General features: G+C 60.9%; 1 protein-coding gene across 1 annotated transcript; it reads left to right on the plus strand.

Annotated features, from left to right (window-relative positions):
* Nucleotides 1–5,500: 5,500 nt before the first annotated feature.
* Nucleotides 5,501–14,148, plus strand: CABP7 (calcium binding protein 7). Its single transcript, XM_059485331.1, has 5 exons — nt 5,501–5,719; nt 10,483–10,626; nt 11,870–11,982; nt 12,771–12,924; nt 13,032–14,148. The coding sequence occupies exons 1-5, from the start codon at nt 5,611–5,613 to the stop codon at nt 13,157–13,159; spliced, it is 648 nt and encodes a 215-aa protein (XP_059341314.1). The 5' UTR covers nt 5,501–5,610; the 3' UTR covers nt 13,160–14,148.
* Nucleotides 14,149–16,926: the final 2,778 nt, after the last annotated feature.

The raw sequence follows: 16,926 nt of genomic DNA on the forward strand, positions 1-16,926 counted from the left end.
GCCATCCTGTTACTGGGCACCACCAGGTTCTGGCACCACAGGGCATCCCACTGCAACAGGTCACAGCATCCTGGAGAGATGGAGCTGATGTGGCTCTGCACCAGCAGCGGGATGGGAGCAGAGCCAGGCTTGATGTCCCAGAGGCAAAACTCCCTCCAGGAGCCGCCACCTTCCCTTCTGAAAACGCCACATCCCTCCTTGTGCTCGGGCACTCCTCCCTGTGCTCTCCAACACAGTCATTCTGATGCTGTAAATGAGCTCGAGGGTCTCTGACCGAGATCTCTGCGCGTTGTTTCTTGCTCCATCTCCTGGCAGGAGCAGGCGGAGTCACCGCTGCCCTCGGCATCCCCTAGGAGGGCGCTAAGAGCAGCCTCATCTCGGTTCGTGCCATTTTTCCAAGAAGAACAATTCCCCCTAAGCAGAATTCTTGCCTCCTTCCCTGGCAGGGCTATTTCCCCCCCTCAGAACCCAAACTCAGCAGAGCTCTCCGGGCTTTTCCCATTCCCCCGTCCCTCCCTGCCCGCAGCCGTGCCCGGTGTTTCCCGTCACGGGTGGGATTCGCTCCTGACCCTCCCCGGGGCTCTCCCTGCCGCATTCCCGGGTTTCCAGCGGGCACCGGGGGCTGGCAGCCGCCGGCCGGGGTAACCTTGTGGCTCGGAACATTGCAGCCATCCCTCTTCTCCCATCAAGCGTTCATTTAGGAAACATTTCACTAAATGCCCACCTGACAGCACGGCCCCGGGAGATTGATGGCTCCGGCGCCTCTGAGGGCTCGGTGCCAGTGACTTTAAAATGTCACAGCGACACCCCCGGGGCGCTCCCGTCCCCTCCGGTGCCCGGGGCTGTGATGGGAGTGTCCGGAGGGCGCTGTGGGGCCGATCCCCATCCCAGCCCCCTCCGGCTGCCAGGAGGTCCCTGGGGTTATCCTGAGGGATTTCAGAGTACCCAGCACAGGTTTGTACCATCCCCAGCCATTTCCTCATCCCTGACAGCTCTCCCGTGGCTTTGGGACATCCCCATCTCCAATTCCATCCCCATCCTATTTCCATCCACATCCATCCCCTTCCCCACTCCTGTGAGGGATCCCTATCCCATCCTCATCCCCATTTCACTCCATCCTATTTCCAACCATGTCCCCATCCTCATCCCACCCCTATCCCTGTCCCTATGTCATCCCCATCCTCATCATCACCTTATGCCCATCCTCATCCCCATCCCCATGTCATCCCATCCTATCCCACCTCATCCACAACTCATTCCAATCCTCATCTTCACGCCATCCAATCTCCATCCCATCCCACAGATCCCATCCCACCCCATCCCTTCCCATTCTGTGCCATCTTCTTATTCCATCCTTGCTATTCTTTCTCTTCCCATCCCATCCCACAGATCCATCCCATCCCATCTCCATCCCATCCCATCTCATCCCATCCCACAGATCCATCCCATCCCATCCCATCCCATCTCCATCCCATCCCATCTCTTCCCATCCCACAGATCCATCCCATCCCATCTCCATCCCATCCCATCTCATCCCATCCCACAGATCCATCCCATCTCCATCCCATCCCATCTCATCCCATCCCACAGATCCATGCCATCCCATCCCATCTCCATCCCATCCCATCTCATCCCATCCCACAGATCCCATCCCATCCTATCCCACCCCATCCCTTCCCATTCTGTGCCATCCTCTCATTCCATCCCTGCTATTCTTTCTCTTCCCAACCCCATCCCATCCCATCCCATCCCATCCCATCCCATCCCATCCCATCCCATCCCATCCCATCCCATCCCTCAGGGCAGGAAGGAGCTCAGCAGTCTCAGCAGAGCCAGAAGGGCCCCTCGGCTGCCACGGGAGGGATGAACAAGGAGCAGATTAATTAAAGCTCAATCAGTGCCATCCCTGAGCCAGAGCCTCTTCAGCCCTTTTCCTTCCCATTCCCTCAAACTCCTGGAAGAAGGAAGGATGTGATGTTGGGATGTGAACCCAGAGCGAGGGCCCTTGACAGTGAAATCGCTCTGAAGCTGCAAATGAACCACACAACACCAGGCCTGGATCGAGCTCCTCCAGCCTCATTAGGGGATCAGCTAATTAGGAAAACAGCTGGGAGTGTTGGGAAAGTGCTGCTGTCTCCAGAGGGACAAAGGGACAGAGGGGACAGTGGCATTGACGTGCTGGCAAGGCTGGCCCTGTCCTGGGGGTGAGATAAAGGGGAATTGTGGAGAGGAACATCCCAACATCCCAACAGTGACATCCCTGGGATGCTGCAGCCTCCACCCCATCGGCCTGAGCTCCGAGCAAACCCCAGAGCTTCTCCCCACGGAATCGGCGGGGGAATTCGGGCAGGGACCTGGGGCAGAGCAGGGGGAGCCAGCGCGGCTCGTCCCAGCCTTCATCCCTGGGGAAGAAGCAGCGCGGCTGAGCCGGGCTGGGGGAAACTCGGGAGCCTCCAGCGGGGATCCCTGATGAACAAAAACTCTGTCAGGGCTTCAAATGCAATTAAGCCACTTAATTTTCCTCCCTTCTCCCCCTCCCTGCGCCGCCTGCCCATCCCCATCCCCATCCCATCCCCATCCCCATCCCCATCCCCATCCCCATCCCCATCCCCATCCCCATCCCATTCCCATCCCCGGGGAGCAGCGGCCGCCCCGGCCCTGGGGACGGCGGCTCCGCCTCGGCCCCGCCGCTGCTCCGGGAGCTCCGCTGGGAATTGCAGGGAAAAGCCCAGGAACTGGCCCTGTTATCCCTGCTGGGATTTGGGTGGTGACAAATTAATGAGTTTCCACCCCAGAGCCTCTGGAGAATTAATTGGGAGGGAGATTCGTTAACATCGAGGAGCAAATTGATCTGTTAAAAAAAAAAAAAAAAAAAAAAAAAAACACGAAGGGAGGAGATTTTCAATCAGGCTTTGCTTTTTTGGGGTGGTTGTTTCTCCCAAAAAACCACTTATTATCGGCACTTTCCCCTTCACGTGCTGGGATCTCTCAGCCGCAGAATCTGACACTGTGGGGCACAGATCCACAGGGTGCCCCAAACCCATCCCGAGCTCCAGGGCAGGAGGGAATTTCAGCAGAGTTGGAAAAATCCACCCCCGAGCCACGATTCCCCGGGAGGAGCCACCCTGCCCAGGGAGCCGAGAGCCCCCAGCCTCGGGAATTGCTCATCCCCGAAATCCCCTCTCCCGCCGGGCTGGTTCGCTGCTGCCGGAGAGGGAAATCTCTCCCAGCTAAAAAACGGCTTAAAGGGGACCCCAGCTGGCTGCGGGAGGCAGCGCCGGGCTCGGGGGGCTCCGGGGCCGCTCCCGGGGCTCGGGGGGATGGAGCAGCCCCGAAATTGCCGGCAGAGAGAATTGGGCGAGGCTGAGCACGTGTCCCTGCAGGAGACGGGGGGGGCTCGCTGGAGCAGTTGTTGGAGCAGCAGGAATCCTGGTCCGAGATTTTTGGGGTTCCTGCGGCAGTGCCAAGATGAGAGGCACATCTGGAGCCTGTCCAGCCGTGCCTCAGTTTCCCCGTGTCTCTGACGCATCCTTGGTGGCCGGTGAGGACCTGGGAGGTGCCAACTGTTCCGCTTTTGTCTCTCCCACCCCGTTCCAGCGCTGGGAATCGCGTCCTTCCAACCTCCAGGCCCTTCCCTCCCTCCGAATGTGCGGAGAGGGAGCCTTGGCAGCCTCCCTGTGCCACTGTCCCCAGCTCCAGAGCTGCCACCCAGGCACGGGGGACACTGTGTCACCCAATTCCCAATGGGCCGCGGCTGCTGGGACAGCCCAGCCCAGGGAAGGGCGACAGGGGGACTTGGGAGGGAAGGTGTGACTGCTCCTGGGGACATTCCTTGCCATGTGCCTGAGAGCAGGGATGGCACAGGGACGGCACAGGGGTGGCACAAGGGTGGCACAGGGGTGGATGGGACAGGGATGGCACAGGGGACGGCACAGGGATGGCACAGGGATGGCACAGGTTATGGGACAGGGATGGCACAGGGGTGGCACAGGAATGGCACAGGGGATGGATGGCACAGGGATGACACAGGGATGGCACAGGGATGGCACAGGGATGGCACAGGGGATGGATGGCACAGGGGTGTCACAGGGATGGCACAGGGACACAGATGCTGTGTGGACATGGCTCGGTGGGGACCTGCCCTGGCGCAGGAGCCCAGCTGTGATTAATCAATGTCCAAGTGAGAAATAAGGTGAAAAATGTGACCAGAGCTGGGGACAAGCGGGAGATGGCTGGAACAGGTGACAGGGATGGAGGGCTTTGCTGCTGGCCCTGCTTCCTGCCTCTTCCAGGGCTCATTTTCTCCCTGCTGTGGGAGCAGGAGGTCTGGCCCTGGGGTCTGGCCCTGGGGTTCCTGTCACCCCTCAGCACCCTGGGGACCTCGGGGTGATGGCCGGCCCAGGGTGGCACATCCAGGGGCGCCGGGGTGGTGGCAGCCTGGGCTGCAGGGTGTGGGGACACTGGGGTGACAAGCGCCCAGGGGTGCCACGTGCGGGGACCTGGGGGTGATGATGTCTAGGTTTGGGGTGCCACATGCAGGTGATGGCCCCTTGGGATGGTGACGGTCCCGGGTGCTGCGGGGACCCTGGGACAGTGACTGCCCCACGAGCAGGGTGCCCTGGGGGTGGTGGCAGCCCGGGGTGCCGGGACCTCGGCGTGACAGCTCCCTGGGCACGGCCGCGTGGGGGACCCCGGGGTGGCCCCTGCCGGGACAGGGGGTGCCACAGGGACCCCCAGCCCCCCCGAGCACCCCCCAGCATCTCCCACCGCCCCTCGCTGCCCCCGGGACGCTCCCCCCGCGCTGCCGCGCTGCCCCCCCCGCCGCCCCCCCGGGCAGGCCCCACCTCCCCCCCGCCCCCAGCCCCATTTCCCGGGCGGGACCGTTCAAAACCCGCCCGGCGCCGCCGCTGCCCGGATTCCGCCGCCGCTCGCCGGGGCCGGGGCCGAGGATGCTCGGGCTGCCGGCGGCGGCGGGGGGGCGGCGGGAGCGCGGCGGGGGCTGAGCGGCGGCGGCAGCGAGCCCCGGCCTGCCCGGGACACTTGGCGGGGAGGCACAACGGGAGCAGCGGCAGGGAGGAGGAAGACGAAGAGGCCGCCTTCAGCCTCGGCCCCGCCATGCCGGGCCCCACCGGGGAGCGTGGCCCGGTGGCAGCGGCTCCCCGCGGGCTGTGAGCGGCCCGGGGCCGGCCGAAGGGGAGCCCCGGGAGGAGCTGTGGGGGCGCTCCGGGCGGAGGGGGGGCCCCGAGCGGCATGGCCAGCCCCGTCCCCCCCGCCGCCGCCGCTCGCACCGGGATTTAACCGGGGCTCGGATGCTCTCACCTCCCGCTTCCACTTCGGGAGGGCATGTGCGCGGGGGAAGCGGGCCGCCCCCAGCCGAGCCCCCCCGCGCCCTGACTCCGCCGTGAGGGGCTCGGCCGCCAGCCCCGTCCCGCCGCCGGCCCCGGAGGACGGGGAGCGCCCGCCCCGGCCCCCCCTGGCCGGTGGGTACCGGGCGGGGGGCGCCGGGCACCGGCAACTTGTGCTCAGCGTCCGGCGGCACCGACCGGGGGGAGCCCCCCCTCGACCCGGCGAGATTTGGGTTTAAACTTTGGGTTTTGGGGAGCCCCGAAGATGCCTTTCCACCCGGTGACGGCGGCGTTGATGTACCGGGGGATCTACACCGTCCCCAACATCCTCGCCGAGCAGCGCCCCGTGGAGATCCCCGAGGATGAGCTGGAGGGTGAGCGGGCTCGGGGGGCTGCCCGGGGGTCGGGGGGGACCGGGGGGCATCCCGGGGGATCGCGGGGTGAGGGGGTTTGGGGGAGCGGGACGTCTCCATCCCGCGGGATGCGGCTGTGCGGGAGTCGGGGCGCGCGTTCCCCCGGCGCCGTGGGGAGGCTGAGGGCGAGCGGGATGCGGATGGATGGAGGAGGAGGAGGAGGAGGAGGAGGAGGGGAAGGAGGAAAGCGGGAGCGAGGAGGCGTGCGGGGGTCCCGGGCCCCCCGGTTGTGGCGATATGACACAGCAGGGACCGGCGGCAGCGGCGGGGGGCCGCGTTCCCCTCCGCGCCGCGGCGGGGTCACCCCCTCCCCGCTGTCATAATATGACAGAGGCTGGTGGCGCGGGGGACCCGGGGGCGGCTGTCACCCGTGCCACCCCCCGGGTCACGGCGGCTCCACGCAGTGCCGGTGTCACCGGACTCCGGCCGGGAGGAGCGGTCGGCGGGGCTCTGCCCGCCCGTGCCATGAGAGGGGCCGAGCTCAGCCCGCTGCCTCCACAATGGCTTTTTCCACCCCAAAAGTTTGCCGGGGCGCCAGGACGGGCACTGGCGGTGCTGAGCTTTGGGGTGTCCCTGGGGAGCCCGGGGGAAAGGGGTGCAGCACCCGCTGCTCCAGGGGGGAAACTGAGGCACGGGGGGGTGACCCCACCATGTCCCCGCTCTGCCTGGGGAGAGCAGCCTCGGCCCAGCACCAAACGTGGAGCCCTCGGCGTCCCCGTGGGGAAACTGAGGCAGGGAGCCACGGGGCTGGGGGAGAGGAGAACCCCAGAATCCATTTGGGAGCCCCGAGCAGCGTGCAAGGGCTGTGTGTGAGTGTGAGTGTGTGTGTGTGTGTGTGTGTGTGTGAGTGTGTGTGTGTGTGTGAGTGTGTGTGAGTGTGTGTGTGTGTGTGTGTGCAGCTCTGCAGGGTGTGCGTGTGCGCTGACGTGCCCGTCACAGCCTCACTGCAGGGGCTGTGTGTGTGTGCACGGGCATGGCACACCCCCTGCCTGCACACCGTGCTGGGGTGTGCTCACACGTCTGTGTGCTCGCACATCTGGATGGTCACACATCTGTATGCACATGCACGGCCTCGCTGCAGGGTGGCTCCGTGTGTGTGCCAGTGCCAGTGCCACTGTGTGTGTGCCAGTGCCACTGTGTGTGTGGCTGTGCCAGCGCCACTGTGTGTGTGTGGCTGTGCCAGCGCCACTGTGTGTGTGTGGCTGTGCCAGTGCCACTGTGTGTGTGGCTGTGCCAGTGTCACAGTGTGTGTGGCTGTGCCAGTTTCTGTGGCTGTGCCAGTCTCCGTGGCTGGGCCCGTGTCTGTGCCACTGCAGCACGTGAGTGTGCCCATGCACAGCCTGGCTGCAGGAGGTGTTTGTGTGAGTGTGCACGGCGGCACAGCAGGACGGGCTGGTGCACACAGCCCTGCTGCAGAGGGGTTTGTGTGCCTGTGCACGGGCACAGCATCTCTGCAACGTGCTGGGAGTGTGTGTGTGTGTGTGTGTGTGTGTGTGTGTGTGCAAGCACCAGCACAGCCTTGCTGCAATGGGGCTGTGTCTGTGCACACACACGTGCAGCTGTGCATGGTGTTGGTGTGTCTGTGTGCACACACACGTGCAGCTGTGCATGGTGTTGGTGTGTCTGTGTGCACACACACGTGCAGCTGTGCATGGTGTTGTGTCTGTGTGCACACACACGTGCAGCTGCACATGGTGTTGGTGTGTCTGTGTGCACACACACGTGCAGCTGTGCATGGTGTTGGTGTGTCTGTGTGCACAAGTGCAGCATTGCTGTGCCGTGGTTGTGCAGGTCCATGCGTGTGCACACGCAAGTGCAGCACCACTGCAAGGGGGTGTGGGTGTGCAGGCACAGCGATGTCACTGCAGGGGGCTGTGTGTGTGTGTGTGTGTGTGTACATGCACAAACACAGCTGTGCTGGTAGTTGGTGTGTGCACACACATGTACAGCGCCACTGCATTGTGGTTGTGCATGTCTGTGTGTGCACAAGTGCAGCACTACTGCAAGGAAAGTGTGTGTGTACATGCACCAGTACCTCAGTGCAAGGTGTTTGTGTGTTTGTGCACATGCACAGGTGCATCTGTGTGAGGTGCTGGGGTGTGCATGCACAGGTACAGCATCACTGTGAGGTGCTGGGGTGTGCACAGACAGGTACAGCATCACTGCCAGGTGTTGGGGTGTGCATGCACAGGCACAGCATCACTGCCAGGTGTTGGGGTGTGCTGTATCCATGCACACACACGTCCATGAACAGGGGCTGTGAGCGCGCGCGCGCGCGTGTGTGTGTGTGTGTGTGTGCACGAGCAGAGTCCACCCGTGTGTGTGTGTGTGCGCCCAAGCACATGGCCCCAAGGTGCTGGGCTGTATTTGCACACTCACCCGCATCACTGCAGTGTGTGTGCACACAGCTACAGCGTCACTGTGATGTGGTTCTGGCGGTGTCCCTGTGCGTGCACGCACAGTGTCAGTGAAGAGGTGTGTGTGTATGTATTTGTGTATGTGTGTTTGTGTGTGTATTTGTGTGTTTGTGTGCATTTGTGTGTGTTTGTGTTTGTGTGTGTGCGTGTTTGTGTATGTGTGTTCATGTGTGTATGTTTGTATGTGTGTGTGTTTGTGTGTGTGGGTTTGTGTGCGTTTGTGTTGTGCGTGTGTGTGTGTGTGTTCATGTGTGTGTTTGTGTGTGTGGGTTTGTGTTTGTGTGTGTATTTGTGTGTTTGTGTGCATTTGTGTGTGTTTGTGTTTGTGTGTGCGTGTGCGTGTTTGTGTATGTGTGTTCATGTGTGTATGTTTGTATGTGTGTGTGTTTGTGTGTGTTTGTGTGTGTGGGTTTGTGTGCGTTTGTGTTGTGCATGTGTGTGTGTGTGTTCATGTGTGTGTTTGTGAGTGTGGGTTTGTGTTTGTGTGTTTGTGTGTGTATGTGTGTGTGTCTGTGTGTATTTGTGTGTGTCTGTGTATCTGTGTGTCTGTCTGTGTGTGTGTGTGCACAGCTCCAGTGTCACTGCCAGGGTGTCCCAGCCTCACTGCAGTGGGGTCTGTGTGAGTCCTGCAGCTCTGTGTGTCTGTGTGTCTGTGTGTCTGTCTGTGTGTCTGTGTTTGTGTGTGTGTGTCTGTGTGTGTCCGTGCGTCTCTCTGTGTGTCCACGTGTGTGTCCATATGTGCGTCTGTCTGCCAGCGTGTCTATGTGTGTAGCTATGTGTCTGTGTGTGCATGTCTGTCTGTGTGTGTGTGTCTGTCCGTGTGTCTGTCTGTCTGTGTGTGCTCACACCCCTCCGTGGTGTCCATGTGCCACTCCCCGTGTCCCTGGGCTGCTGTCCCAGCTCACCCAGTCCCCAGTTTGGTGTCCCCCCCTCCCTCAGCACCCACCTGTGGCAGTGGGGACCAATGGCACTGCTGGGAGCCCCAGGGGGACCCCACAAGGTGCCACCTCCTCCTGTCCCCGTGGCTTGGGGACACCGGTGACATCCTGACACGGCTTCACACTGGGGCAGGGGGTGCTCAGCGGGGAGCCAGGACCCCACCCTGGCCACTGCCAGGACCTGTCCTTGCCTGTCCCCAACACCCTGAGCCATCGGATGAGGAGCCACGGTGGCGCTCTTTGGGATGAGCATCCTTGAAGGATGAATTTTGGGGGTGCCTGGGGTGTAGTGAGGCCCCCCAGGAGCACAGGGAGGATCTCCCTGCCCAGGCAGGGACACTGGCCATGGAGAAGCTCAGACTGACAGGCCAAAATCCCACAAAACTCCCCCAAAACACCCTGAAGACGTCACTGATGTGGCACCATCCAGGCAGGGATGTTCCCAAGCACTTGGGGTCACAACTGTCACCCAATATGGGGTTTTTTCCCCCAAACCCAAAGTTCACAGCCCATTTCTCCTGCTTGGATCCTCCAGCACGAGTTCCCCTGGCAGCCACATGGAGCAGGAAGAGGCACCAATGTCCTGGCCTGGCTTCCCAATGTCCCCAGCACAAATTCCCTGGTCCTTTCCCATCAGCCTGGTTCCAGCTTCGCACATCAGGTGGCATCAAAAAGCCAGGAACTGCCCCGAAAAGGAGCAGAGTCCCGAGGGCAGCAGGAGGTGGGGTGGAGTCAAGGGACTCAGGCCATGCCTCAGTTTCCCTGCAGCATCTCCCTGCCACCCTGCAGGGATCTTCCCCCACATCCCAGGGGTTCCTTTCGAGCCAGAAACCCCAAACCCCCCCACTTCATCTCCTCTGCACCAGACAGGGCTGAGCACTGCAGCAATTTCGTCAAGATTTGGGGTTTTTTTCTGGGTGAAGTGTGTCCAGCTCCAGCACCCAACCCCCGAACCCCAGGATGGGGGCACAGACCCACCCTAAGACCATGGGATGGGGCACAATCCCACCCTGAGACCCCGGGATGGGGACAGTCCCCGTGGATCCGCAGGGATGCTCCCGGCTGGATGCTGCAGCCCCGTGGGGATGCCCCTGTGGCAGCGCCCACCTGGTGGCACCCCAGGCTCACCCAAGGATGCGGGTTTAGGGCAGAACGCGGCGGTTTTAGGGCAGAACTCCGCGGGTTTAGGGCAGAACTCCGCGGGTTTAGGGCAGAACGCGGCGGTTTCGACTGCAGCAGTGGCAGGGGCAGGGCGGGTGCTCGGGGTGCCTGGAATATTTGGGGTCTGTGGGGCAGGAGGGACCCCCACAGGGGTTCTGTGGGGCTGGAGGGGGAAGCTCAGCCCGACCCATCGCTGCTCCCCCCACAGAGATCCGCGAAGCCTTCAAGGTGTTCGACCGCGATGGCAACGGGTTCATCTCCAAGCAGGAGCTGGGCACGGCCATGCGCTCCCTGGGGTACATGCCCAACGAGGTGGAGCTGGAGGTCATCATCCAGCGCCTCGACATGGACGGTAGGACCCCAGCAAACCGGGGTGGGGGCGGGGATGGGACCCCCAGATGGGTGAAACACAAAATTCTCCCGTATTTCCACGCCACGTGCTGGACGTGACACGGGATGAGGGATGGGACTGACCCAGGCTCTGCCTCCCGCTGGAGCCTCCCCCTCATGCTCCATCATCATCATCATCATCATCGCCACTGCAGCTCTGTTTGGGATGATTTAAGGATCCTGGATGTTTGTGGGATCACCAAACCAGCTGGATCCCGCACCCAGGGGTGGCTCCTGCACCCTGGGTCGTGTCCTCAGCACCCATCACCCTCCAGCACTCACTGTCACCGTGACCCTGTCTCCACCCCTCCCTCGCCCACAGGGACCTGAAAGAGCTCCTTAATTTATTGCTTTTCCTTTTCTCCCCCATTTAAAAGCCTTTCTGGCAGCGCTGCCAAGGCGCCGCTCCCCTCATCACTCATCGTTAGTGCTGCCCTGACAGCCCCACGCCAGCGTCCCCCCTGCCAGGCGACACGGCCAGAACGGCCACCAGGCACCCCCAGGGTCACAGCCACCACCAGGGCACAGCCACCCCCAGGTCCCTGCTGGAATTGGGGTCCAACTGTGGTTCAGAGTCCTGGACATTGTTTGGCTTCCCCAGCCAGTACTGAGGGCTCCAGGTGACACTGGGTGTCCCCAGGTCCCACTGGAAGGGGGCTCAAATGGCATTGAGGGTCCCCAGATGTTGCTCTGCCTAGCAGTGAGAGTCCCAGCCAGCACCAGGGACCCCAGCCAGTGTTGCCATCCTGGCTGGTGTTGGGGACACCAATCTTTGTTGGATGTCCACACCCAGTGTTGGAGCCCCTGGTTGGTTTTGGGGGTCCCCAGCCAACATTTGTGGTCCCCAGTTAGCCCTGGGAGGCCTCCAGATGGAATTGAGGTCCCAGCTGGAACTGGGGTCCAGCTCATGTTCATGTCCTGGATGATGTTTGCTTTCCCCAGCCAGCGCTGGGGTTCCAGATCCCATTCTGGGGAGACCAGATGGTATTAGGGTGTCCCCAGTGGGCCTTGGGGTCCTGGCTGGCACTGGGGACCCCATCCACTGCTGGGCATCCTGGCCTAAGTCGGAGGTTCCCTAAATTTGCTGGAGGTTCCCAACTGGTTTTGGGGATCTGTGACCACCCATGGGGCCCCTTCTGAGAGGGGGAGTGTCCCATGTGCCCCATGGCCGGGCAGGGGGTGACAGCCAGCCCTGTGTCCCGCAGGTGATGGGCAGGTGGACTTTGAGGAGTTTGTGACATTGCTGGGGCCCAAGCTCTCCACCTCGGGCATCCCAGAGAAGTTCCACGGCACCGACTTCGACACCGTCTTCTGGAAGGTAGGGACACCTCCATGGGATGGAAGCCAGGGACACCCCTGTCCCCTTGGGAAGCCAGGCACACCCCTGTCCCCTTGGGAAGGCAGGGACATCAGTGTCCCCCACAGGAAGGCAGGGACACCCCTGTCCCCTCCTGAAGCATCGCCCCAGAACCTGCACCAGGGAAGGCTCAGGGTCAGGGCCAAGTTTGGGGTTGGGATCAGGGATAGGATGAGGGTCAAGGCTGGAATTGAGGATGGGCAGAGGGTGAAAGTCAGGCTCTGGGTCAAGGATGAGGTTAGAGTTGGTTTAAGAGTCAGGATTAGGTTTAAGATTGGGGTTAGGGTCAAGCTCAGGCTCAGGCTCCAGTTTAAGGGTTAGTATAATCCTTGGGGTCAGGGTCAGCAATAGATTAAGGGTCGGGGTTAGGATCAGGTTTAGGATCAGGGTTAGGTTGGAGTACGGGCTGGGATGAGGGTTGGGATCAGGTTTAATGGTGGGACGAGGGTCAGGACTGGGGTCAGGAACAGGTTCAGGGTCAGGATTGAGTTCAAGGTCAGGACTGGGGTCAGGGTCAGGAGCAGGATGAGGTTCAGGATCAGTGTCAGGGTGCATCCCCTGTGCCCCTGTCACAACCAGGCCACATTTGGTGCCAGCACCCTCCGTGTGTCCCTGGCTCTGCTGGGCGTCACCAGAACACCAGGCCTTTCCCAGACAAGTCCAGGGTGACCCAAACCACCACACACAGAGATTCTTGGAGCCCCCTGTGCTGCCGGCCCTGGGGTCACCCCGAGTCCCTGTCCCCACAGTGTGACATGCAGAAGCTGACGGTGGACGAGCTGAAGCGGCTGCTGTACGACACCTTCTGCGAGCACCTGTCCATGAAGGACATCGAGAACATCATCATGACGGAGGAGGAGAGCCACATGGGCACGGCCGAGGAGTGCCCCGTCGACGTGGAGAGTGAGTGCAATGCCAAACCCCCCACGGGGATGCCAAACCACGGGGTTACCCTGAGTACAGGAGAGTGTATTTGGGATGGGGTAACGCGCTGTTTGTCCCACCCCCAGCCTGCTCCAGCCAGCAGATCCGCCAGACCTGCGTGCGGAAGAGCCTCATCTGCGCCTTCGCCATCGCCTTCATCATCAGCGTGATGCTCATCGCCGCCAACCAGGTGCTGCGCAGCGGGATGAAGTAACGGGGCAGCCCCGCCGCAGCGACAGCGACAGCGAGGAGGAGACACCTATAAATATCTATAAATATCTCTATGTCCATCCATCTGTGGCCCAGAGACGTGACCCCCCCACCCCCGGGCGGGGGGCGGCCGAGGGGACAGAGCCGCGCCGGGGCCCCGCCGTGCCGGGGCAGAGCACGGAGACTTTGGCACCGACACCGACACGCCGACCCCCCCTCGGCAGACACAATCCGACCCGTGAGTGCATGTGACGTGCATGGAGCCCCGTGAGCCCCCTCCCGCGGCGGATCCCGTCGGATTCTCCGCTCTAGCGTTAGAGCTCGTATTTAGGATAAACCAAATCATCCCCTAAGCAATACACGCGCCTGAGATGGTTCCTAGAGCCGGGAGCGTTTGCATGGACTTGGCTGCCAAGGGCTGGATTCCACCCCCCCAGAGCCCCTCCCTGTCCCCGTGCCTCGGTGCGGGGACATTCCTGACCTCCTGCTTGATGCACTTTGAGCCGACCCCTCCTTGGGAAGAGCCGGAGCGACCCCGAGGCCGGGGAGCCCCGCACGCCCCGGAACCCCCAGCCTGTATGTAGCACCCACCTGGGCACGGACTGGTTTGGATTTGGGGCCGTTTCTCATTCTTTGGGGTTTTTGGGGTTTTTGGGGTGGTGGTTTTGTTTTTTTGTTTCTGGTTTTGGTTGTTTTTTTTTTTTTTTTGTTTGTTTTTTTTTTTTTTTGTTCTTCCTGGTTGGTTGTTTCCGATCTGAAATAAAACTGGGATTTCTGAAGCGCTCTGGGCTCTGGGGGCTCCTGGAGAGGCTGGGGTGGAGGGTGATGGGGTGAGGCCCTGGGAGCACCCGTGGGCACTGGTTTGGAGGACTGTGACCCCCAGACTCCGGGGGCTGGAGCATCCCTAAATTTTGGAGCAGTGGGACCTGGCTTGTTCCCAGCAGCTCCCACATCCCCCAGCCCACTCCAGCTGTGGATCCTGCTACAGGTCCTGTCCTGCCTCTTCCAATGGATCCCAGAGCTTTTATCCCCCTCTCCACGTCTCATGCCCTGATATTTTATGTTATGACGAATGTTTCACTCTCCTTTGCCTCGATGGGGAGGATGCTCAGCCCAAGCACCTTCTCAGAAGTGCTTTCACCTGGATTAACAGTAATTCCAGCAGGAACCAGGATGTGTCTGGGGCGCTCAGAGAGGCTCCACAGGGTCACAATTCTTGGGCCAAGCTGGGGATCCTGCCCCAAGGCTGATGGCAGGGAGCACCCTGTTACTCCTGATTTACAGCTCTGGGGCTGGCCCCGGTGTGAGCCCCCAGGCTGAGGGACATTGGGAATCTCACAGCCTCACATCTCTGTGCTCTGTGGGAGCCCATTCCCCGAGCCCCCAGCGATGCATTTTTAATGGCAAAGAGATTAAAGGGATAAATAAAAACAGAGGAAGTGCTTGGGGCCGGGAGAGAATCGGGCAAAGCTGCTGCTCCTACAATGGGGCACTTCCCACTGGGAACGGGGCTGGAGGAGCCCATCCCAGGACTCTGGGGCTGGGACATCCCCACCTTCACCTCCCCGGTGCTCCCATGGGGAAAACTCATTTCCCTGCACCAGCATGGCAATTGCCACCCTGCAGCACCACGGGGGGGACATCCCATCTTTGGGATGCCAGGAGGAACTGGTGGCCTTTTACTGATTTGGGGTTTGGGTGGGGCCTTTTTTTGATCTTCTCTAATTTATCAAACAAATTGAAGCGAACGTCCAAATGAGAAGTGGAAATGGGAAGTGCTCCACGGCAATGAAATCACTCCGGCTGCCTCGCAAAGTGCGGGAGGCTCCGCATCAGTAATGAAATTTCATCCATCTCCTGCAGAAAGTTTGGATTTTTTATGGACTGGCATTTCCAAAGGAGCCACGTGGCCTCAGAGACATGTGTGTATATATATATATATATTTATTTTTAACCAGGTCTATTATAGACACTGTGAATAAACATAAAAGAAGAAGAAGAAGAAAAAAAAAAAGAGGACAATTTAATTTGCCAGAAAATACAATAATGTAAAAGAAAAAATTAGATAAAAGGAATAACGCCATCCCCCAAGCTCAGCGTTTCAAAGCTGCTCAATTAATTTTAATGGGAATAGGCGGAACGGATTTCTTGGGGCAGGTTTGGAATGGCAGCTCCCGATCCTGGAGCAGGCAGGATCCCGGAGCAGGGGGATCCTGGGGCAGGCAGGATCCTGGATCAGGGGGATCCCGGAGCAGGCAGGATCTCGGGGCAGGCAGGATCCCGGAGCAGGGGGATCCCGGAGCACGGGGATCCCGGAGCAGGGGGATCTCGGGGCAGGCAGGATCTCGGGGCAGGGGGATCCCGGAGCAGGGGGATCCCGGAGCAGGGGGATCCCGGAGCAGGCAGGATCTCGGGGCAGGCAGGATCCCAGAGCAGGCAGGATCCCGGAGTGGGGTCCCAGCTGCGTCCCTGCTCTGCCGCAGAGGCGACCACGGATCACTGCGGCTGCTGCAACAGAGATGCTCCGGGATAATTCAATTAAGGGACCGCCAGGAAAAGCACAAACAAAGGGAATGTGCCGGGAGGTGGGGGCTGCTGCGGGAGAGGGGAGGTGGGAGGGAACAGGACCCTGCATGGGTTCCGAGGACATGGGGACAACAGAGCAAAAGTGGCGGCAACCCCAGCGGGGGTTGCCAGGGCAGCGATTCCATAGCTCTGGGAAGTGTTTGGGATAGGAAGGGAAGAAGTTGGTAATGGTTGTTTCTCTCTCTTGTGCTGCAAGAAGTGTGGGATGTGCTCAGCTCTATCCCTGTCTCAGTCCCATTCCCATCCCTGTCCTTGTCCCAGTCTCTGTCTCCATCCCCAACGCCCTCCTCAGTCACACTCCCATCCTTATTTACATTCCTCTCCCTGTCCCTTTCCCCTCTCCTCATTCCCACTGCTGTCCCATCCTCATCCCATCTCTATCCCCATCCCTGTCCCATCCTCCTCCCTGACTGCTTCCCATCCCTGTCCCATCTGTCCCATCCCCATTCCCTCGCTTATTTCCATCCCTGCCCCTCTCCCCTCCCCTAATCCCCATCCTTGACCCCATCTCTACCCCATTCCAATCCTTCTGTCCCGTCCTCACCCCAGCCCACATGCTGTCCCCACTCCCACTCCAGTTGCCCTCTCCCAGCAAGAGCTGCCAGAGGACACGGGCAGAGCCCAGCGGGGCCGCGCTTGGCAGGGGCCCAGCAGCCGCTCATTTCCCTAAAAGCTTCCCGATAAATTACTCCAGCTCTTGCTCCAGCAAAGGCACTTTGGCTCGGGCTTCACTATTGGGCAGCAGCTCCTCACCCCCACCCTGGGGACAGTGAGTCCATCCCTGCAGCATCCCTTGGGATTGGGTTCCAGCCATCCCTGTGGGAAGGAGCCACAGCCCCGTCCTGCTTTGGGGTCCTCCCGCAGCCTTTTCCCATGGATGTGCCCACAGTGGCTGTGTCCCACCCCGGTGATCCATGGCATTGTCACCTCCTGCCACTGCTGTAACACACACCCTGCAATTCCCAGCCTCCTCCCCTCTGAGAGTTAGGAGCTCATGAATCCACGACATCCTGCGGGTGATGCCGGGCTCAGACTGTCGGCCTACATTCCTGCAGTTTTTGTGGGAAAAGCCCAACTTCCCAACTTTAATGAATCCCCCCTGGCAGCCCCTCTCACCTCCCCCTGGACAGGCTGGAGCTCAGCAGGGAATGCTCCTGCTCTTGCCTTTCGGCCTTTATTGGGAAT

Source organism: Ammospiza nelsoni, chromosome 18 (assembly GCF_027579445.1).
Source record: "Ammospiza nelsoni isolate bAmmNel1 chromosome 18, bAmmNel1.pri, whole genome shotgun sequence".
NCBI lineage: Eukaryota > Metazoa > Chordata > Aves > Passeriformes > Passerellidae > Ammospiza > Ammospiza nelsoni.